The 19,915-nt window shown below is 33.0% G+C and overlaps 1 protein-coding gene across 1 annotated transcript in view; it reads left to right on the top strand.

The window, feature by feature from the left end:
- Window positions 1-19,915, top strand: part of LOTGIDRAFT_228255 (hypothetical protein) — a gene marked incomplete at its 5' end in the record, with an annotated part of 41,771 nt that overhangs the window by 18,371 nt on the left and 3,485 nt on the right. Inside the window, 29 exons of the mRNA XM_009053233.1 lie at window positions 361-517; window positions 656-730; window positions 1,197-1,405; window positions 1,496-1,676; window positions 1,993-2,071; window positions 2,281-2,468; window positions 2,735-2,870; window positions 7,978-8,148; window positions 8,461-8,628; window positions 8,865-9,257; window positions 9,549-9,710; window positions 9,924-10,072; window positions 10,279-10,510; window positions 10,696-10,957; window positions 11,075-11,338; window positions 11,511-11,764; window positions 12,021-12,181; window positions 12,551-12,953; window positions 13,067-13,197; window positions 13,382-15,262; window positions 15,667-15,756; window positions 16,048-16,195; window positions 16,690-16,823; window positions 17,298-17,488; window positions 17,807-18,073; window positions 18,251-18,406; window positions 18,630-18,802; window positions 19,233-19,385; window positions 19,759-19,877. Coding sequence (XP_009051481.1) covers window positions 361-517; window positions 656-730; window positions 1,197-1,405; window positions 1,496-1,676; window positions 1,993-2,071; window positions 2,281-2,468; window positions 2,735-2,870; window positions 7,978-8,148; window positions 8,461-8,628; window positions 8,865-9,257; window positions 9,549-9,710; window positions 9,924-10,072; window positions 10,279-10,510; window positions 10,696-10,957; window positions 11,075-11,338; window positions 11,511-11,764; window positions 12,021-12,181; window positions 12,551-12,953; window positions 13,067-13,197; window positions 13,382-15,262; window positions 15,667-15,756; window positions 16,048-16,195; window positions 16,690-16,823; window positions 17,298-17,488; window positions 17,807-18,073; window positions 18,251-18,406; window positions 18,630-18,802; window positions 19,233-19,385; window positions 19,759-19,877 — 7,087 coding nt within the window. The remainder of the gene's footprint in view (window positions 1-360; window positions 518-655; window positions 731-1,196; window positions 1,406-1,495; window positions 1,677-1,992; window positions 2,072-2,280; window positions 2,469-2,734; window positions 2,871-7,977; window positions 8,149-8,460; window positions 8,629-8,864; window positions 9,258-9,548; window positions 9,711-9,923; window positions 10,073-10,278; window positions 10,511-10,695; window positions 10,958-11,074; window positions 11,339-11,510; window positions 11,765-12,020; window positions 12,182-12,550; window positions 12,954-13,066; window positions 13,198-13,381; window positions 15,263-15,666; window positions 15,757-16,047; window positions 16,196-16,689; window positions 16,824-17,297; window positions 17,489-17,806; window positions 18,074-18,250; window positions 18,407-18,629; window positions 18,803-19,232; window positions 19,386-19,758; window positions 19,878-19,915) is intronic.

The following is a 19,915-nucleotide window of genomic DNA, read 5'->3' as shown; positions in this document are numbered from 1 at the left end:
CAATGTTGTGATATCCTGATCAAATCAGAAATATATACTTTTAAGGATGGATGAATGAATCTGTGCTATGTTACAACTTATCACTTGACTTGTGACAGAATTTTCTGTTGGATACAAACAAAGCTCATTTCATAATGTAGTATATTGGGATAAAACCATCTGATTTTTCAAGAATTTCCTCTGATCAGGGATGCAGATCAGAGAGGAGAGCCTTCTAGGTGTTTAGACGAGAGTGTACTTTTCAGATCCCTTGACGTTTTAAAATCGTAAAAGAGTAGTATTGCACACCACATGGCATCTTCAATACCTCAATCCAAAGCAGAAAATATGACATAAAATTTCAATTTGTTTCCTTTACAGGTGTTCTAGAAGATGATTTAGATCATTCTGGTCTAGCTTGTCAAGTGTCCATGTTATTAACACATTATTTAACACGTGTTACTGAGAACACTGGTAATGAAGCTGCTGGTACTGAGGCTCTACAGGAAGTTCTTGGTCTACTCAACAGTTTATCAAGGTAGGTCATCATAATTGTATCTTTTTGTATTTTGTCTTTTGAAGGCTAAAATTCTATTTTAAGAACTATTTTTAGTTTCTAAAACTTTCAAACATGAAGCTGAGATGGTTAAAATAAACAATTTGTTTTATATTGCAGAAGTCGTATGGGTAAAGCTATTTTAACACAGCCAGCATGTGTCAGTAAACTATTGTCATTACTCTTGGATCAGAGGTAAATTCTTTTTTTCATGACAAACAGATATCTGTAAAATTTCTGTTTTAACACATCTGTTTTATGTGTCAGGCCACAAACTGTGTAAACATCAATACTTTGCTCTATTACTGAACACTGTTTTTGTGGTAATGAAAGAGCAAAGTCCATAGTGAGTTGAATTATTGTCCTCTGTCAGGCTATATGCTGCTGTGGGTTCAATTCCTCCTCGAGGTTTGAACATTTTGGATGCCAGTGCTTCTGAAAGTCGACCCAGGGCCTATCACCTCTTCTGAACTGTTTCATCATGATAAATAAACTTTTATACTGCAAAGATAGGATCTCTAAAATTGAAGTCCATATTATCACCATTTTTGGGGAGCAAAATCCTTATAGGTCTGTCTTTATAAACTAAATATAGAAAGTACATTTATTCATTCATTGTTCAAATTGATTAACTCTTGAATCTTTGTTCTTTTGTTTTCAGACCATCTCCAAAATTAGTGCTGATAATACTACAGTTATGTGGTGTAGCCTTACCCATGATGAGTCCTACTGATTGTGGTAATGTAGAACTACCAGCCTGGGGACAACATGTCTCTACTAGTCATTGGAGTAATTCTCAACCAGTAGATGATCCACCAGCTAAAATTGTCAGTTTATTATTGGCTAAATTAGGAGACTTTCTAGTCCCAGGTAATAGATCACACAATTACAATTTAATCAGTCATTACTTTAGCAATTCCATTATTCCTTAATAATTGCTTATTAATTATATATTTAAAGGAGATCAAGTATTACTATCTAGTAGAAGTCCATCACAAGATGTATCCAGTAATAGTCATAATACCAGTTCTAATAATAAAGATACACAAGAAGAAAGTGATGTACAAGGGGGAAGAATTACTATATATTTACATAAGAAAGAAGACCAAACAGCACATGAAGTTATACAGTTATTATTGAGGTAGGATTTATTCTATTGGCCCACACTCTACTTTCTATAACCATGTTTTGTTTATGTATCTTAAATATAATATTTGTAATATCAAATGGCCATCATGATAAAGTTATTTACCTCAAACATAGCCAATAAGAATAAGTCAATTGATTAATATGTACTCTTATTGGTCAATTGTGAGATTACCTTTAACATCAGAGTTATGCTCTTTAAATGACACCATGATTTTAATGACTAGTTCAAATGCAAGACTTAGTAGTCAGTATTAACTATTTTTCTTATTATAACATTTTATGGTTATGATATAATTTAATGTTTTCAGTGCTGATAGTCGATCATTTAGAGGAGGTTTGGGTGCTAGTATGGAGAGAGTGGCAAGAATGGATAGAGAATTAACAAAGGTATGTCATTCCAATTCTTTCATTTTCCACACTACATCATCAAATTGTGTGTTCTCAAAAAACAAAGGAATTCAATTATTATGTGGTACACCAACAGGCTGTGCTCATTAAAGATTCCTCAACAGTTGGACATCCAAAAAGAAAATCATTGCACACTGTATGGCATTCCAAACAGGTAGTATACATGTATACCCCCTTTACATTAACAGAGTGGTAAAACTGAAGTAATAACAGAGGAAGCAATGACTGCATTGCGTAAAGCATATAAATGGGCACAGATAGGTTTAGTGATGTCAACTAGTCCACCAACTGATGTCAGTCAAACTGATGTTACTGATGGTAAAAAGAAAACAGCATCAGATGTCATCTGTAAAGAGAAGAATGTTGATTTGGCAAAGTAAGGATATTTTAGTTTAAGTAGTCACGTTGAATCTTAAAGGGATGATAAAGAGTTTTTTTTAACTGTATATTTGTATTATGGACATTGATAGCAATTGATTTGCACCATTCCTATTTTCAGACAGAAATTGCTATTCCTCTAAATGTTTTATGACACCACTATTGGAAAGGTTCTAAGTATAATAAGTAGCTTTTGCAATAGTTACGTTATCAAATGTTTAGTAAACTTTTTCAGTTTATTTGACAAGACCATTATTTTTGTAGAACTGATCCAGTACGAGCATTTATCAGTGGTCATGTAGCTAATAGTATGGCAGCTGAAGTCATCTCATTATTACATAGCTTATTAACAGCTCCTTTAACATCGGCAGCTCAAACTTGGTCAGAGGCTGTACAGAAAGTAAGTAGATTTTTATATAGCTAAATAAAACCAAGGACATATTTCTTTGTAACCCATGTCTGTCTGTTCGTCTACAGTGCAATATATCTTTATTGAGGTGTCAAAATATTGCTTGCGTTTGCAAACAATTTGAAAACTGAAAGTGAAAGTAAGAATTATTTGTCATTTTCCACAATTACAATTTCAAACTAGAGAGTGGTTGATTTGTTGGCATTATTTGTAAAATACATGTAATATTGTCTATCAATAAAGTTGTAAATATTTCTGTTTTGATTTTTTCTGAGTTGAATGGTATAGCAACTTTCAAGCTGTCTAATTAAATTGAGCTAATCCCAGGCTGAAAATCCAAAGTTGACTTTGAGTAATAATGCTTTGAGTCAAATTTGTAGGCCTCAGTGTGTGGCATGCATTAATGTTTTCCAAATTTCTAATTATTTAAGACAGGAATGATCTGGAAATGAAATATTTATCATTGGGTCAAAACAGATTTTAAATCCTGCTAAAATGTATTTATTTCTTTGATATATATGTATACCAAATAAACCTGCAAACTGGCCCCTTCAAAACACTCCAAAAATAGTATGATATTAAACATGATTTGATCAGATGGGAAACTTTTTATATAAGCAAAATGCAGCAGACAGAATCTTATCAATAAAAGAAATAAATGAAGTCCCTGGGTCTTAAATTTTATTTTTGAAAAGTGATCACCATTGGAAAACCATGATAATTATTTGAAATAGAACAATTAAAACTAAGTATACATATGTATGTTTGTGACAAGAATGATAAAGAAAAGATTGACTATAGTACATGTGTGTTTGTTTTTTACTGAATATTTGCAAAGTGATCAACTTTGGGCAAGACTTTGAGAACTATTTGAGATATAGCATGTGACAATAAACTGTGTAGAACAAAGAAAAAGTAAAGATGATTAAAACTTAGCCGTTGTGTTATCTTCAAATCCATGATTGGATAAATTTTATTCAGGGGGTTTAAATATTAATAGTGATTTTTATTCAGGGATATAATAGATTTTCTTTTTAAACTTTGACAAAGGGTACATCCAAAACTTGAGCTGAAATCATATATGGTAGAGACCTCTCTACCTGTATTGTTTGGGGGTGAGCAGAAATCAGTATAAGCTAGAAACCTCTCTATACTTGTCATGTATGATCATTGTGACTGAAGACATCCCAGGCTTTACTTCTTCTTCTTGTCATGTCAGCATAACAATACAATTTTACAGGTAATATTTTGTTTTTATTTCATTATTTAGGGTTTTATTATTGAATAAACTTCTTTATATTCATTTTAAAATATTGTTTTCAATGATCTGAAACATTTTTAACATTTTTATTGGAGAATTGAATTCTAAATCTAATTCTAGATCTTAATTTCGTTGATGTATTATTGGATTCTTTTATTTGCACTTGTCATAATTGAGAGTAGTCTTACTGATATGATGGTTTGTTAGAGTTGGGAATTGAAATAAAGATACCTTTATACTACCTAATAAGAACTAATAAGATCTCAAATATGATATGTCTGAGGTAGGTAAAAATTAATTTTATCTTGGTCATAGTTATATGTAATATAGTTAATTACACACAATTATATATTTTCTACCAACATAGGTCTCTTGTAATTGATTTAACAAATATTTTTGAGAATACAAGAAAATCTATAGACAGGCAGGAATAGTGTTATATGATAATGATTAGAATATGAGAACAGTTTTTATATGAATAGTTAAAGGAATGATAAAATTAATAATGCAATGATATATGAACAAGGAATGATGATAATAATAATGCTATGATATAAGAACAGTTCAAGGAATGATAAAATTAACAATGCTATGATATAAGAACAGTTCAAGGAATGATGAAATTAACAATGCTATGATATAAGAACAGTTCAAGGAATGATGATAATAATGCTATGATATATGAACAGTTCAAGGAATGATGAAATTAATAATGCTATGATATATGAACAGTTCAAGGAATGGTGAAATTAATAATGCTATGATATAAGAACAGTTCAAGGAATGATGAAATTAATAATGCTATGATATATGAACAGTTCAAGGAATGATAAAATTAATAATGCTATGATATAAGAACAGTTCAAGGAATGATGAAATTAATAATGCTATGATATAAGAACAGTTCAAGGAATGATGAAATTAATAATGCTATGATATATGAACAGTTCAAGGAATGATGAAATTAATAATGCTATGATATAAGAACAGTTCAAGGAATGATAAAATTAATAATGCTATGATATATGAACAGTTAGAGAAATGATGAAATTAATAATGCTATGATATATGAACAGTTCAAGGAATGATAAAATTAATAATGCTATGATATAAGAACAGTTCAAGGAATGATAAAATTAATAATGCTATGATATATGAACAGTTAGAGAAATGATAATAATATTAATGTTGTTCAAGGAATGATAAGGATGATAATGTTATGATATAAGAACAAGGAATGATAGTAATAGTAATGTTCTGATGCTATAAGAATTGAATGAAGCTGAAGAAATGATATAATTCTAATAGAATAAGGTACTATGGTTTGGTTGTTACACTTTATTAGGAGTGAAAAATCATGATCACTATGAAGCGTGTCACTTGATAGGGAATGGAATGCTTGAATCTGAGAATCTATTGGGTTTATTTATGCTGCTTGTTGAACTTTTCATTAAATGTGTGAAGGTTTTTATACATAAGCCAATCTGAAAATCCTATTTTGTTTGAAGAGTAAAGATGACTTCTTTAGGTTATAGGGGAAGTCTGGCCAAATTTTCTCTTTCCAATTCAAGTTTTATCCTCCACTGTGGCTGATGAGCTGTGTATCATATAAGATGTAAGAATGAATGTTTAAAACTCATCAGATTTATAAAGGTGGACAGTATTTTAAACTTGGTGTCAACTTCAAATATGAGTCTATTTTCAAGTTCAACAAGGGATTTGTTTTTAGATACAACTTCTTTAGTTAAGAGGAGTTGTCAAAAACAATTAATTGGCTTTAACTGGACATATTTCAGTCTGAATTATATTCGAATTCTCCATCGGACAGAAGGCTATAAAGTTGGTGATACCATATTTTACTAAACTGGATAGGCGACGGCGACAAGCATGACAGCTGAAGGCAAGCATGTGGTACATGAAGGGGGCCACTATTACTGCAGGGCGGTTCTGAGTAGGTGTGGTCATGTTGTCCTACGGTCGCAAAATTAAAGCTTCAGAAAATCAAATGACATTCCTGATTTTATACCTTCCTTCAGTTTTATTCTTTATGTTTGTACAGAGTACTTTAAGGAAATTTTCCATTGTTATCATATAATTTCACCCCACATTAGCAAGTGACCACTGTTAAATCTCTTAATATAATGCTAGGAAATAACCGACTTTAATTTCTACTTTCAGACATTTGGATATGAAATAGGCTGAGTTGAAGGTATAGAGAAAAAGACTAAATGCTGAAACCTAGTTGGATTCCTTCATGAAAACACAATTCATGAACATTATATCTGTGTATTTTAGAATTAAAAAGATATGAACTGTGTTGTTTTTATTCACCAAAAGTTGGAATTCTGTCTATAAAATCTTGATACTTCTTTAGAATAACTCATGCAACTGACAGATCCAATTCCATGCAAAATATATAGCATAACAATGAAGGGTTCATACCATTCATCAGAACCCTGTCAAACTACCTCAGTTTATCACCAGTTAACTATGTATCCACATAATGCATTGACTCAATATTGATTCGAAAAAAATTAACTTTTATGCTACTTCAATATGATTGACAAGTTCTGAAGTCTGATCTGTCTCAAAGTTTTGCTGTTGAAACTCAATATTTGTAAGTAGATCTAAGACTATGAAGTTGATAAATCAAACCAACGTGCATAAAAAATTATTTATGATATGTTTTTAGGACACAAACTTTCTGTAGTGAAAATCAATATTTAACTACTGCATTTGATGTAGTTATAATACAGCCATGTACTGTTGTTGCCCTGAAAATTGGTATGCAAGTGGATAAGATCTCAATCAAATTTAAAATGACAATATTTTGATAAATGAAATTTAGTTGCCCTTGACCTGGAAAATAGTCTTATGAACCAAGTCTACCGTTTTTTGGTCAAATTTTGATTAAACTTGCTATACATTGCATATAAATATACTAATGAGATCTTGGCCATATTCAAAATTAATGAAATAGGTTTTGACTTGGTAAAACACATCATTTTCCATCTTGATTAATAGTATGTATATTGATATATACCCACATCTAGAAATCTGATCATTGCATGTGCAATTTGGAGCCATAGTGGCTCGATCTGTGAGTTAGATGCTTAGTCTATAATCTTTATAAAACTCCATTCATTTCATATTATTTCTAACCTTTAAGTCAATCCAAGCACAGGTTGAGTATTCTTGTGTTTTTAAACCAGGTTTCCCCCGGTCAGTGATGTCATCCACTGACATAGAAAAAGTGTCTATTCCTTGTATGGGACAAAAACACTGAGCTTGTGTGCCACAGGCTGTGCACATTACAAATCCCTTGACAGTTGGAAATCAAAAAGAAGGCTAACACAGCTATCATGTCAAAATTCTCCTTTGCAATTGCACAATACATGGCATTAATTAATTCTCCCAATCAGGTATATAAAATTGTATTCCTTTCTTATTTTGCATGTGCAAATTGATGAAATCTCTATTGCTTTGAAATTAATATTTCTCTGAATTGTTTGTTATTGCTGTTGGCATATTTAGAGTTTAATTGCAGAAATGTGGTTTACATGTTCACACAATCATTTAAGTCAGACCTTGTTAACTATAAATACATGATACAATAGATCACCAAAGTGGTGAAATTAAAACAACCTGTTTATATGAAAGTCAAAAGTATTATATTATTCATGAGTTTTATCTCTTGCTATATCAAATGACCAATCAAAAGCAAAAGAAAACATTTTTGTTGTGGGCGTATGCTATCTTGTCTAACAATCTATCATACAAACCACACAACGCATAGATTTTGTCATATTTCACATGATTTTAATGGCATATTTGTAGGTTTTGATGAACTCTGTATCATGTTTACCTTTATTAATGACATCTATCGATGGACTGGGATCACCACGTTGTCATACCAGACAGTTAATGACCATGTCTAAGTTAGCAAATGCAGCATTATGTGCTTTGGGTGGATTCAGAGAACTGATAAAACCAGGCTGTCAAGTAGAGGTAATGCTGTTAGATTTGATATTTTTAAAGGAAAAAGAACTTGATTTCAGCTACCCTTGTTTATTTTGGGAATAGAACTAAAAAAAATTGTATGCAAATTAACAAAATTGCTGTTATCAGTAAAAGTCACTAGAGTTCAATTTATCTTGATTTTCAAGTTATTTGTTATTCTTTCAAATAGAAAAATTGTTTGGAAAAACTGTAGGTAAATATAGCAGATGATAAATACAGGCCAGTCAACACATGGTCCTTATAAATACAGTAACTTGATTCTAAAACTGATTTTCATTTTTGAATTTATCTGTAATGCAGGTGATAGGAGAAGGTATTGAAGGAAGTACTGGTAATGTGGTAACTCTATCTGATCAGACTGATATAGCTATAGTACATCTTGATAATGAGAAATCTGATAATCCAGCTCCTAGATTTGGTGATTTGATAGAAATTCCTGTCTCCAGACTACAGCCTCTCAGAAATAAGGTTTGTGTTCTGTTATCTTCAAGAAAAATTCAGTTAATACATGCTTTCGCTTCAAGAACACCTAATGCCATGTTAGAAATGGTTCTTAAGTTTTCCCGTGAAAAGTACAAATGTTCCCTTCAGTAAACCTCTTGACAGTCCAAATATAGAAACTTTTACCTGTGTCTCTAAGCTGTCCTGATGATGGATTTTTCCATGCATATAATTTAATTTAAAATTCTAATTTTTCTTGGCAGACATTTTTAAAGCATCAACATGAAATGAGTGAAACAGTACTTTCAGCAGTACAAGCATTACTAGATACACAAGATTCTGATCAGTCTTATTTACAAGCATCATTACCAGTCATAGGAGATGGTAACAGTCTAAGCAACCAAACTTGTCGTGTCATAGCAGAAATTAAAACTAGAGCATGTATGGTGTTAGCTCAATATCTACAGAATCTAGACTTTGCTAGAGAGTTTAGTGAAAGATGTGGATCCTCTATTAATATCATGAAGTCAATAGCTAAAGAATGTAGCAAGGGAAGTCGTAAACCAGTGATTGAATCCCATGTAGAAAGATTAAGGATGTTATATAGTGATTGTGCTAAACCTCCTCCACCACCCTGTAAAAATAACACTAAACCTGTAAGTAATACATTATGCCTTCAGATGGTAAAAGAAATAGATGCCCTGTCGATTTTATAAGCAGGATTGTATTTAATCCTTTCAACACTAGGGGTTACTCTATCTGCCCGCAGCCACATGATAAAATTTTAAGAACAGTGGCCAATGAAGCATGTTGCAAAGATACCAAGTAACTTCACGCCATACCCTATTAGTCATTGTTTGAGTTCAGGGTATATGTCATTTTATTGCATTTACCAATGTTCAAAGTGTTGATATTTTATAAGACAATGTTTGAAATTTTTCTCCCAGGTTAAAGAAATGGTATGGAATGCCAGTTGTAATTTTCCACCAGCTAGAGCTTGTCTATTCTCTTCTGGTCTAACAGCTGTAACATTTCTAGGTGATCCTAGTGCTAGTAGTGGTTTACCTAGAGGTACTATGATATATGCTAACCAACCCATGCCTACACAGGTAAGAACACACATTAGATGAATGGTCAATCTTCATTTATGGCAGTCCTAGTCCCACAATAGTTTGCTATGATCTAATCCGAACCAAATACATGCTCTCTGAATGGGATAAAATGATCATTAGACAGTTTACAGTCTATCATAAGCAGCAGTACAAACAAATCTAGCTTGTCTCTTAATGACAATTTTGCATAAACTTCTTGTATATTTTCAGGCTCCTTCATTCTATTGGGAAATTAAGATCTCGTCATTAGGAGATAGTCAAGATGATAGTGGTGTCATGGTGTCGTTTGGTTTTGCACCAGCAGCAGAGAAAAAAGATGGAGCTTGGACCAACCCTATTGGATCATGTTTACTCTTGAAGTAAGTGTTACCATTTTAACCACCAATGTTTATCTAAAATTTGTGAATGAAAAAAAAAAATACTTAAAAAACACATAAGCCTCAATCATTAATCAAATTCAAAGTTTATTTTAACTAGCAAAAACGAGACGGCTAAGCCAATTTATATCAATAGATACGTTTCAAAAGTTCATTCACTCCTATAACATGCTTGATATTTATTACAGCAATGGCAAAGCAGTACACTATAATGGAGCCAGTTTATTACAATGGAGAAGTGTCCGTATGGATATTACTCTAGGAGTAGGAGATGTAGCAGGTATTGGATGGGAACGCTCCGGGTCCTTAAATGACACACCTAAAGGTCGTGTATTCTTTACCTTTAATGGTCACAAATTACCCAACACTATTGATGATGTTTCTGGTGGGATGTTCCCAGTTATTCATATACAGAAAAAGGTAAGTACATGACACATTACCAGAGAGAAACTACTAAGACTAGAAAAGATGAGAAAGAGCTTACACTTTTTGCCAATTTGTGGCCTTATAAATTAGAATAACCAGCATTTTTGTCTTACACCAATAATTTTAGCACAAATGTATTAATCTTTTGATTTTTTTTTAATTGCTTTCTTTTTTCACAGAATTGTAGAGTTCAGGCAAACTTTGGGGCACAGCCATTTGCCTATGCTGAAGGTCAAGAACATAGAGATGCTGCTGAAGCTGCTAGTGATTTAACTCGTGAGATTAGGGAGTCCTTCTGTCACTTACCATTTCATCCTAACTCTGATACAGAAGAAGAAGGAATGACCAATACCAGTAGTGGTGTGAGTTTAGATGCTGAAGAACTACTGACACAAGAAGGTGTTTCAGTCAAAACAGCTACCATACCTCCCCCAATTAATGGTTTGTTTTTTCTTGAATTACACATTGACTCTGGACTTTGTTTTTTGCAACAGTTTTTGTCTGATGGCATGTTTATGACTCTGCCAGGAATTAGAATTTAACTTTTTTGTGTTGTAGATTATTCCACTGATACATGCCTCCAATATAAAGTAGTTGATAGCTATAGTAATTTATTACATACTGGACCAATTGGGACTAGTAGTCAGGTTGTCCAAGATGACCAGTCTGATGAAGAACCTATGGATATGCCAGTTGAAGACCATTATGCATTATTAGTAAAAGCTTGGGAACAGAAAGTTTTTCCAATCATTAGACGTCGATTCAGGAATGAGGCTGAAAGAAAAGATGGTTTAGAACAGATTAGAGGGGCTCTTCAATTAGGTAAGTTGAAGTTTTTGGAAAGTGATTAGAAAAAAAATAGCAAAGTTGGCATGCATAGACAAGAATGCCTGGATGGGAAACAGTGACCCCCAATTAAAAACTTTCTAAGGCTTATTTTATTATAAAAATTTGATATTTTGCATTTTATGTACCAATTCTTCAATACTTGTAGGAATGACTGATATAGCAAGACAGACAGTAGAGTTTCTGTATGAAGAAAATGGTGGAATACCACGTGACCTTCACCTTCCTACTATAGATGATATTAAAGAAGATTTAGCTAAATTTACTATAGAACGTGTAAAGAAAGGAACAACAGTTATTATACGCCCACATCTCTCACTATCAACAGCTCTACCGAAATTTGCTGTAAGATCTATGTTGAAGACTTTTGGTGCCACTGGAACTGTTCTAGAGATCGATGCTGTAAGTATCAGATATTCAATGGCATATTTTGTGCCCATTCATAAAAAGAATTTTTCCATACAGCTAAAGTCTGAAGAGATCACTAATAGATAATAAAAGATAAGAGATAAATAAAACCTTTTTTGTCCCACAACATGATACAAGCAAATTGAATATGAATTATGGGCTGACATGGAAACCATGAATTTGAGTCATTATTAGCCATAAAGAAAAAAACAGAAAAATAAAAAGTAAATGGTTATTGTTGTTTTTTCAGCCAAATGAATTGGTTCAAGTAGAAACATATTTAAGAAGTGAAGGTGTATTAGTTAGATTCTGGTATCCAATACAAAGTTTAGAAAAACCACCTCAAAGTCTACGTAAAGCCTCCATATCTGGTGGACAAACATTAGATACATCAAATACACATATTCATGGGTAAGATTTAGATTTTAGCCTTGTGCTTTACTGGTAATTTCATGATAGTTTCTTCATAAGAATTTTAACTAAATTATCTTGAAAAGGGTGTTATCTATTTCTTGATAATGATCATAAAGTAATTATCTGGACTATTGGAAACTTTTCTCTCAAGTACTAGATATGCCTTAGAATATCACTGTACATCTCAATCCTTCATTAAGTGGCCAATTTTAAGTGATTCAGCACTAAACGGTTGCTTAACGAAATAACCTTTGATGCAGTGTTCTTTGCAATGAATAATGTTGAGTATAAACCTCATTCATCATATACTGTACAGTTAAAAGAATAGTAATATAGAATTCTCAATAAGGTTTTTAATTTTTTCAGAGAACTCATTAGTCGCGAAAACAACCTGATGAAACATTACTTGCGTACAGCATTTCTCTATCTCATAGACCATTGTAATTCACCAGGAATGGAGATCACTGATGATAACTCTCCACAGGAATCTTGTGCTGCAGTCTTACAACAATTAGACATAGAAAACATTCAGTTATTGGCTAGTGAATTATTGGCCCCTCCTACATCGACTGGTATCATTCAAACACCCTGTGGATTGACAGGTGTCAGTGACAAGAGTATGGAGATCATGTCTTGTTCATTGGCCAATGTGGTATTTTCAAATGGTAAACGACTGCAAAGGGAGTTGGCTATAGCTATATCTCGAGCAGCCAATCAAGGGGAAGATTACTTATTAGAGTTGACCAATCAGATTTGCTCTTGTTTACCGGTAAGTAAATTTATTACCAAAAATTCAAACATCAGCAAAGATTTGTGCAAAATTTTTTAAGTTAGGTCAAGACATATAGAGATGTTCTTAAAGTTGATATCATGCTATTTCAGAATGCTCCAGAGATGTTTCCATGCATGGAATTTCCAGTCAAAAATATTACCGTCAACAGAGATGTAGAATTTCCAGGTGCAGCTTGCCTTGTTGTCTCTTGTAAAACTGATCCTAAAGCTGCAAAGAAAGAGTAAGTAGTGTTTTGTTACTTATGATTGCAGATTTTATTTAGACTTTCTGAAAGGATTATAGTCATCTGCCAATTTCACAGAAACCATGATTTGAAGAAGATACAGGTTAAAGCTTAAATCACTCAATTTGAATTAATTATACTAAAAAAAAAATCTTATTTTATTCTATATTTTACATTGCAGTTCATCACCATACAAATCACCTTGGGCTAGAATCAGTACCTATACTGGTAGAAGAGTGAAGAAGACAGGAGAACCAGTAAGACAGATAGCGGTCAGTTATCCTGCAGATGTCACTTCCTCTAGTAACCAGGATGATCAATATGGTCCTGCCATTATACCAGGTGATCGAGTTAATGTTCGTGCTGGTGTAGCTCCACCTCCAGGAATCATTTTAACCATTCATGCTCTTCCGCTACAATTCCTGACAGCTGTTGCTTACTTAGAAACTCTGTTAACTGAGAATTTTGGTTGTGGCATGAAAGGTTGTGAGCTTCATCGTGGTGAATTCCCACCAGAAAAGAACTTGTTGAAAATGGAACAGCAACCTAGTTTGTGGAGTTTGGACAATATCACTATCACTCCAGCCATATTTGGTGTGGTTATTGAACAGGTCTGTAGTTACATTTGGAGAACAGATATACCTTCACTTATCAAAGAATTTGTGTTCCATCTTTTGGCTCAAGCTTTCAGGATTCTTGACTTTAGTGCTGGTGGTCAAGGTAATGGTTTGAATCATGTAAATAGAAGATTCAGTCCACTACAGGGCCTGTTGACAAATCTGCCTATTGAATTGAAAAAGTTGTTTGATGATGAAGTAAAGGACTGGCCAATCAAGCCTACATTATGTGGTCTTGGTACAGGAATAGGTGTTGCAGACGCTGGACGTTTTTCAACCTATTTCCATGCATTAATGGAGGTTAATCTTGCTATAGCTGAAGTGAATGTGAGCAATAGTGAGAAATCAGAAGGAGCTAGTGCACCAGAGGTTTCTCTCAGTCCACCAAGTAGTGGTGCAATTGCTAAAAAGAAGAAATTAAAGACCAAAAGAGAAAGAGAAAGATCATCAACATCCTTAAGGAAAAGTTCCAGTTCTGTTAGTCCAAGAGTCAGTGAAAGTGATTCATCAACAGCAACAGAATCAAACGCAGCTTCAAGTAGTCTCTCTGTTGCTTCTACAAGTACAGATAGTCTGTCCACTTCTCCATCTAGTAAATTATCTAGTGTATCAAGCTTGAAAAGTGAGGACTCATCGTGGTTGGATCGTGCACACAATATAAATAGTTTGTTAAGAGGACTGGCATTTAGTGAAGAAAATAATGATCGTGTTTGGTCTGAGGCTGTATCCGAAGCATATAAAATGTTGATGATACCATCAGCCTTTTCACGTCTGCTGATTTTAACTGGTATCCCAGATCATGTTCCAATTGATAAAATCAAACAAGCTGTGTATAAGGTTTGTAGTGTTCATGGAGGACTTGACAAAGATGGTTTGTTCCTCCCTAAATTTGATGCACCAGTTCCAGATAAACCTGATGAGGGTCCAAGCAAACCACCGCCTCCTTGTTCGAAAGGATTTGCTGTTCTGTCTCTGCCGGCTAAAGCGAAAGTAGAAGCTGTTAAAAAGGCATTATATAAATGTAAACCAATTGTGATTGGACTAAATAGTGATGATGAAGGAATGATTGACATTCCAGATGAAGTTTTATCCATTTCAACTGTCAATTCCACTTTATTAGCTGAAAATGAAAGTGGCAATGTTGCTTTGGATAGCTATCTTTCCTCCAGACTTTACTGTGATGCTTTAATTCAGCTCCAAGAAGGTGCAGTGAGAGCATTGACTGATATTTTTCACAGTTGTTATTTTGTGGCCCAACAAACTGGAATTATTGACTCCCGTTCTGGAGTTATCACCTTGGAAAAAGAACACATATTAAAGAATACACATGACAATATGTTATATATATTTTTGAACTCTTTAAGACCAGCCAAGAAACCTCTTGCTGAGTTAGTGACACATATATTATTACAGTATGGTACTGTTAGAACACCTGATAAAGAAAGGTAATTCTATTTACCAATCCCTCCTTTCTCAGAAAATCTAAACATAATAAAGATTTTTATTAAGCTCCATTTCAAAATATTTTGCCAATTTATTTGACAACTTAATCTCATAGCAGTTATGAAATTTTAACCTTTTACATCTGCATGCTTAAAATCAGTTTGATTGATGATAGGAACATCTTTGTAAATACCTGTCCTTATAGATGATTATTAGAGGATCTGATAAGCTGGATTACAGTTTTGCTCCCTGTTCTGTGCTGCTATTGCAGTTGTTAAGGAATTAAGAATAAAATGTATTTACATCCATACTAGTTCAGCCTTTTAATTATAACATTTTGAATTGACTTTCTGGATATACCTTATTGTGTTTGATTATCATTCACAGTCAAATTCTTTGATTTTAGCCAATCACCTACAGTTCAAAATGGAAAAGGAAGACCAGCTAAGAAATCTCCCAGAGCATCAAAAGAAAAGGTTGTGCTAGGATTTGAAAAGTAAGTTAATTGTGTTTGGTTATTTTTCCAGTAATACTAACTTCTATACAGCACATTTGGAAAAGAACATTTTGTCCCAATGTAATTACCATATTGATATGGCACGCCATTCAGTAGAAATGTAGAAATCAGTAGAACAAATGTTTTGATATTGGAGCACTGGGTGGTTTGATCATCATCTATTAGGCTGTAGTATATGGTATCCTATGTTCTAAGCATTGCTTGCCCAGATGGTTAAGAAAGAACAATGAGAAATTGATTCATTGTGCTTTTGTCTTTTTGGAATTTCAGAACTCCAATTAAATTAAAAGTAAAAGGAAAAGATTTACCAGAGAAATCCACTAAGGAAGCAGCTACATCAAAAGAATCTTTATCTAAAGAATCCACTTCTTCTAAAGATCTACCATCAGCTTCTAAAGAAACCAAGCTATCTAAGCCAGTAAGTACTTCATTTTGTGATAATAAACTAAATTTTAAGCAAACATGAAAAGATACAAATAGTACTACTGAGTAAAATTTTTTATTAATAGAGGATTCAATTGAACCTAATTTTTCAATTCATGATGCTTATACAGATTCTATAGTTTTACTGATTGCATGAACTTCAGAGTTAATTAATAATATATATTAGCTTTGAGTTCAAGGGTTTGATGTCAACTTGTTAGTTGAGGGAAAGGATATTCTATGCTCCATGTTTGTACCCAGATCCAATAGGTTGCCTTACAGAGTCTTTATACTTTTTATTTGTCAAGAGAAAGCTAAGGACGCTTGTTCTATCGTCTGGTAAGATTCTTTGATGGTCAAAATTGAAAAAAGATAGCAGAATGAAGGCCACTGTCCTGTCATTTCAATATACATAGTAGTAAAACTTTTACTTCTGATTTCCTTGGCATCTGAAATGTGTCTGTTATAAATTTAAGTTTAAATTGACAGGTTGGTAGTAAAGGTGAAGGAAAATCATTAACATTAGATGGATTTTTACAATATATAATAGAGACAGGTCATCAAGATATCCGTGGTGTATGGAGGGCATTGTTAACTTCTGGTTTTGACTTCTCTTTTAACAGGTATTATCTTTAAGTCATTTTATTAGAATCTCATAGATAGTAGTATCTAAAGAGTTAATGTAGCAGTCACATTATCAGATATATTATGATTCCAATTTGATCGGATGACTTCATGGATTGTCATTCATTTCATACGATTTTTCAAAAATTTCAAATAACTACAAATACTGTGGATGTTTTATCATATTATGTATCTTAAGTAAGGACAATGGAGGAGGAACTTTGCTGTAGGACCCATCCGGCCTTGCTCGAATGGAGCTCTCCATGGGCAATTTGTGCAAGAGTGATGCTTTACCTCTATATCAATATGACAATAGCTTTCTGAATTTAGGGATGCCTCCTACTTAATTCAGAGGTGATAAAAGAACTTCGGAATCAATGCAGAGACAGATCATGATTACTGGCTGAGACTATATTACCTTGTATGATTTCTAAGCTTACTTTTGTCTATAATAATTTTATTTTTATTGCTAGATGTTGTTGTAGTGATATTAATCAAGCTCAACAGTTCTCTAAACAGTGGTCGATAGAGACGGATACATCATTAGTTAATTATGTTAATCAATTAACAAGACAATTAGCTGTCGGCTCATCACGATTACATCCACATGAAATTATATTATCTGATGCTGATTTGGCTGGTGATAAATTTGTCAGACTACAAGGTATTTGAGTTTGTATCTAAAATAAAGAATTTTACATCTATATTTTGCATGGAAGCAAATTCGGTCCAGTCATCAGGCACTCTAGCCAAAAAAACTACAGCCCTCTTCTTTTCCACAGAGATGTTGAATATGGTTGTCCAATAACATGGACACACCAAAAAGGATCCATGTTTCAAAACCAGTTGCAGAGACACATTTTTGTTCCAGAAATTTTAGCATGCTTGGGACTTGAACAAGAAAATGATATTTAGCAATGATGCTGAATTTTAAGGTTTGACTTGAGGTTTACCAGCTTACGGAAATGTTATTTTATTACAGGTATTCCATTAGAAAGTATTCGATTAAGATTTGCCATACTACAGAATCTAAATAGATCATTAGAGACATTCTTTTTACCACTCATAGAATTACGTTCTAACATCACATTTAGTCGCAGTACAGCTAAAGCTATCTCCAAAATACGGAATCTTATATTTTATGATATGAAAAATAACCTAGTAAATAGAATATTAAATGCTACAGCATTGAGAAAACCTGATCAAGCTGCTCCGGAAATCACTTTAGATCCTTTAGAGACCATTGGAGGTAAGTCATTACTCTCTTTTAGAAATCTTTGAGTGACTCTGAACTTTATAGCAAGAATGAGATGGTAATGTCATGGGAAAAAGGTTATCTATGAGAATACTCATAAATTGAAGTTTTAATTGTAGACAGACAATATATTTTTCCTTTTAACATTATCATTTGAATTTTTTAATCCAGGAGAAAAGAAGACAAGTTTTTCCTCGGTATATTGTCAAGCCTATAGACAGTTATCAAATATACCCTCTAGTAGACTATGTGTAAGATTGGCTAGTGGTGGAGATCCTACATACGCTTTTAATGTTAGGCTTACTGGAGAGGAGGTACATGGTAATAGTAAGTATACCATTATTTTCCAGGGTGGTAATTCCATTTACAATACAAAATCTTGGTTCAAAATGAGTCATGTTTTTTATAAGTTGTCAAGGCGTTATCTAGCTTTGTAGACATGTTATCTGTTGACACCTTGCTCACTTTCCAGATGAAAGTCTAAGAAATCTGTTTTAGATTGCTATTTTGAAACAATTGTTTAAAGCAAGTTTCCATCCATATGTTACAGGTGGATCATTCAGACATTTCTTGGGTCAGATAGCAAAAGAAATACAAAGTTCATCCCTATCATTCCTGGTACCATGTCCTAGTTCATCATCTGGTATTAACAGAGGCAAGTGCTTTCTGAAACCTGGTCAGATGACATATTCCGAAGAAAAATTACTCCAGTTTTTTGGTCAGGTGAGTAAATATTTTTATTCAGCCCTTTGCTGTAGGGGACTGTGGATTTGACTGTGCTTTCAAGTCATGTCTAAATGAAAAATCAAACTTTGTTCAATACTTATCGTGGAGTCCTGCAATAATAGTTCCTGTGCTGTCTTGGTAAACCTGTTTTCAAAAAGTTGTCATTGTCCATAAGCTTATGTCATAACCACAGACTTGTTTTTGACTATGTATTTCGAACTTCTTTTTTGATATCTGCACTTATTAGTCTTTGAAGTAAAGTGACCTTTTAAGACACTGAACATTAACATTGATTAAAATTTTCTATTATTATTTATATATCCAATATTTCTCATTTGAAAATTTTACTTCTTGTTGGGCATATCATAGTTATAGTCTATAGTGCGTGTTTGTTGTGAAATTTGGTATACCGGTATTATTTTTTCAGATTCTGGGAGTAACAATGAGAGCTGATATTCCTTTAGAATTAGATATTGTAACATCATTCTGGAAATGTTTAACATCAACAATGATAGATCCTATCTCTGATATACAAGAGGCTGATATTTTAACATATAATTATATTAAAAAGATAGAAATGGTATGTACATGTTTTATCATTGAAGTGCTTACTTATTTGAAATGCTCAATAATTTTTTGCCTAAATGGATTGAAGAGAGCTTTTAAACTTTTTATGTGTATCAGGGACACTGATAGCCTAGATATACCACAATCCAACTTTTAGTAAGATGTCTGTTGTTTTTGCAATTCCACCATCACTAAGGCACCATCACTATTATTTGACTGATAATTTGAATCATTTAAATCGATCCTACCGGTATCCACAAAATTTTAACAATTGAGTTGAAAAAAATCAATGTAATCTGCCTATACTATCAACCTATGTAATAGGTTGATAGTATACTAATAGGTAAATAATATACTTATTTATAAATATGATTGGGTTATTGTAGGTTGAAACTGAAGGTGAATTACAAGCTCTATGTAGTGATGTCTATCCTAGATTTGTCTACTCATCATTATTAGGGGAAGATGTTGAATTGATACCTGATGGTCATAATATACCTGTTAGGTAAGATTGTTTGATATGGCTGTTTATTTTTCAGTTAT

Source organism: Lottia gigantea, assembly GCF_000327385.1.
Source record: "Lottia gigantea unplaced genomic scaffold LOTGIsca_2, whole genome shotgun sequence".
Taxonomy (NCBI): domain Eukaryota; kingdom Metazoa; phylum Mollusca; class Gastropoda; family Lottiidae; genus Lottia; species Lottia gigantea.
Note: the sequence above shows the minus strand (reverse complement) of the source record. Positions and strands in the feature narration are given on the sequence as shown.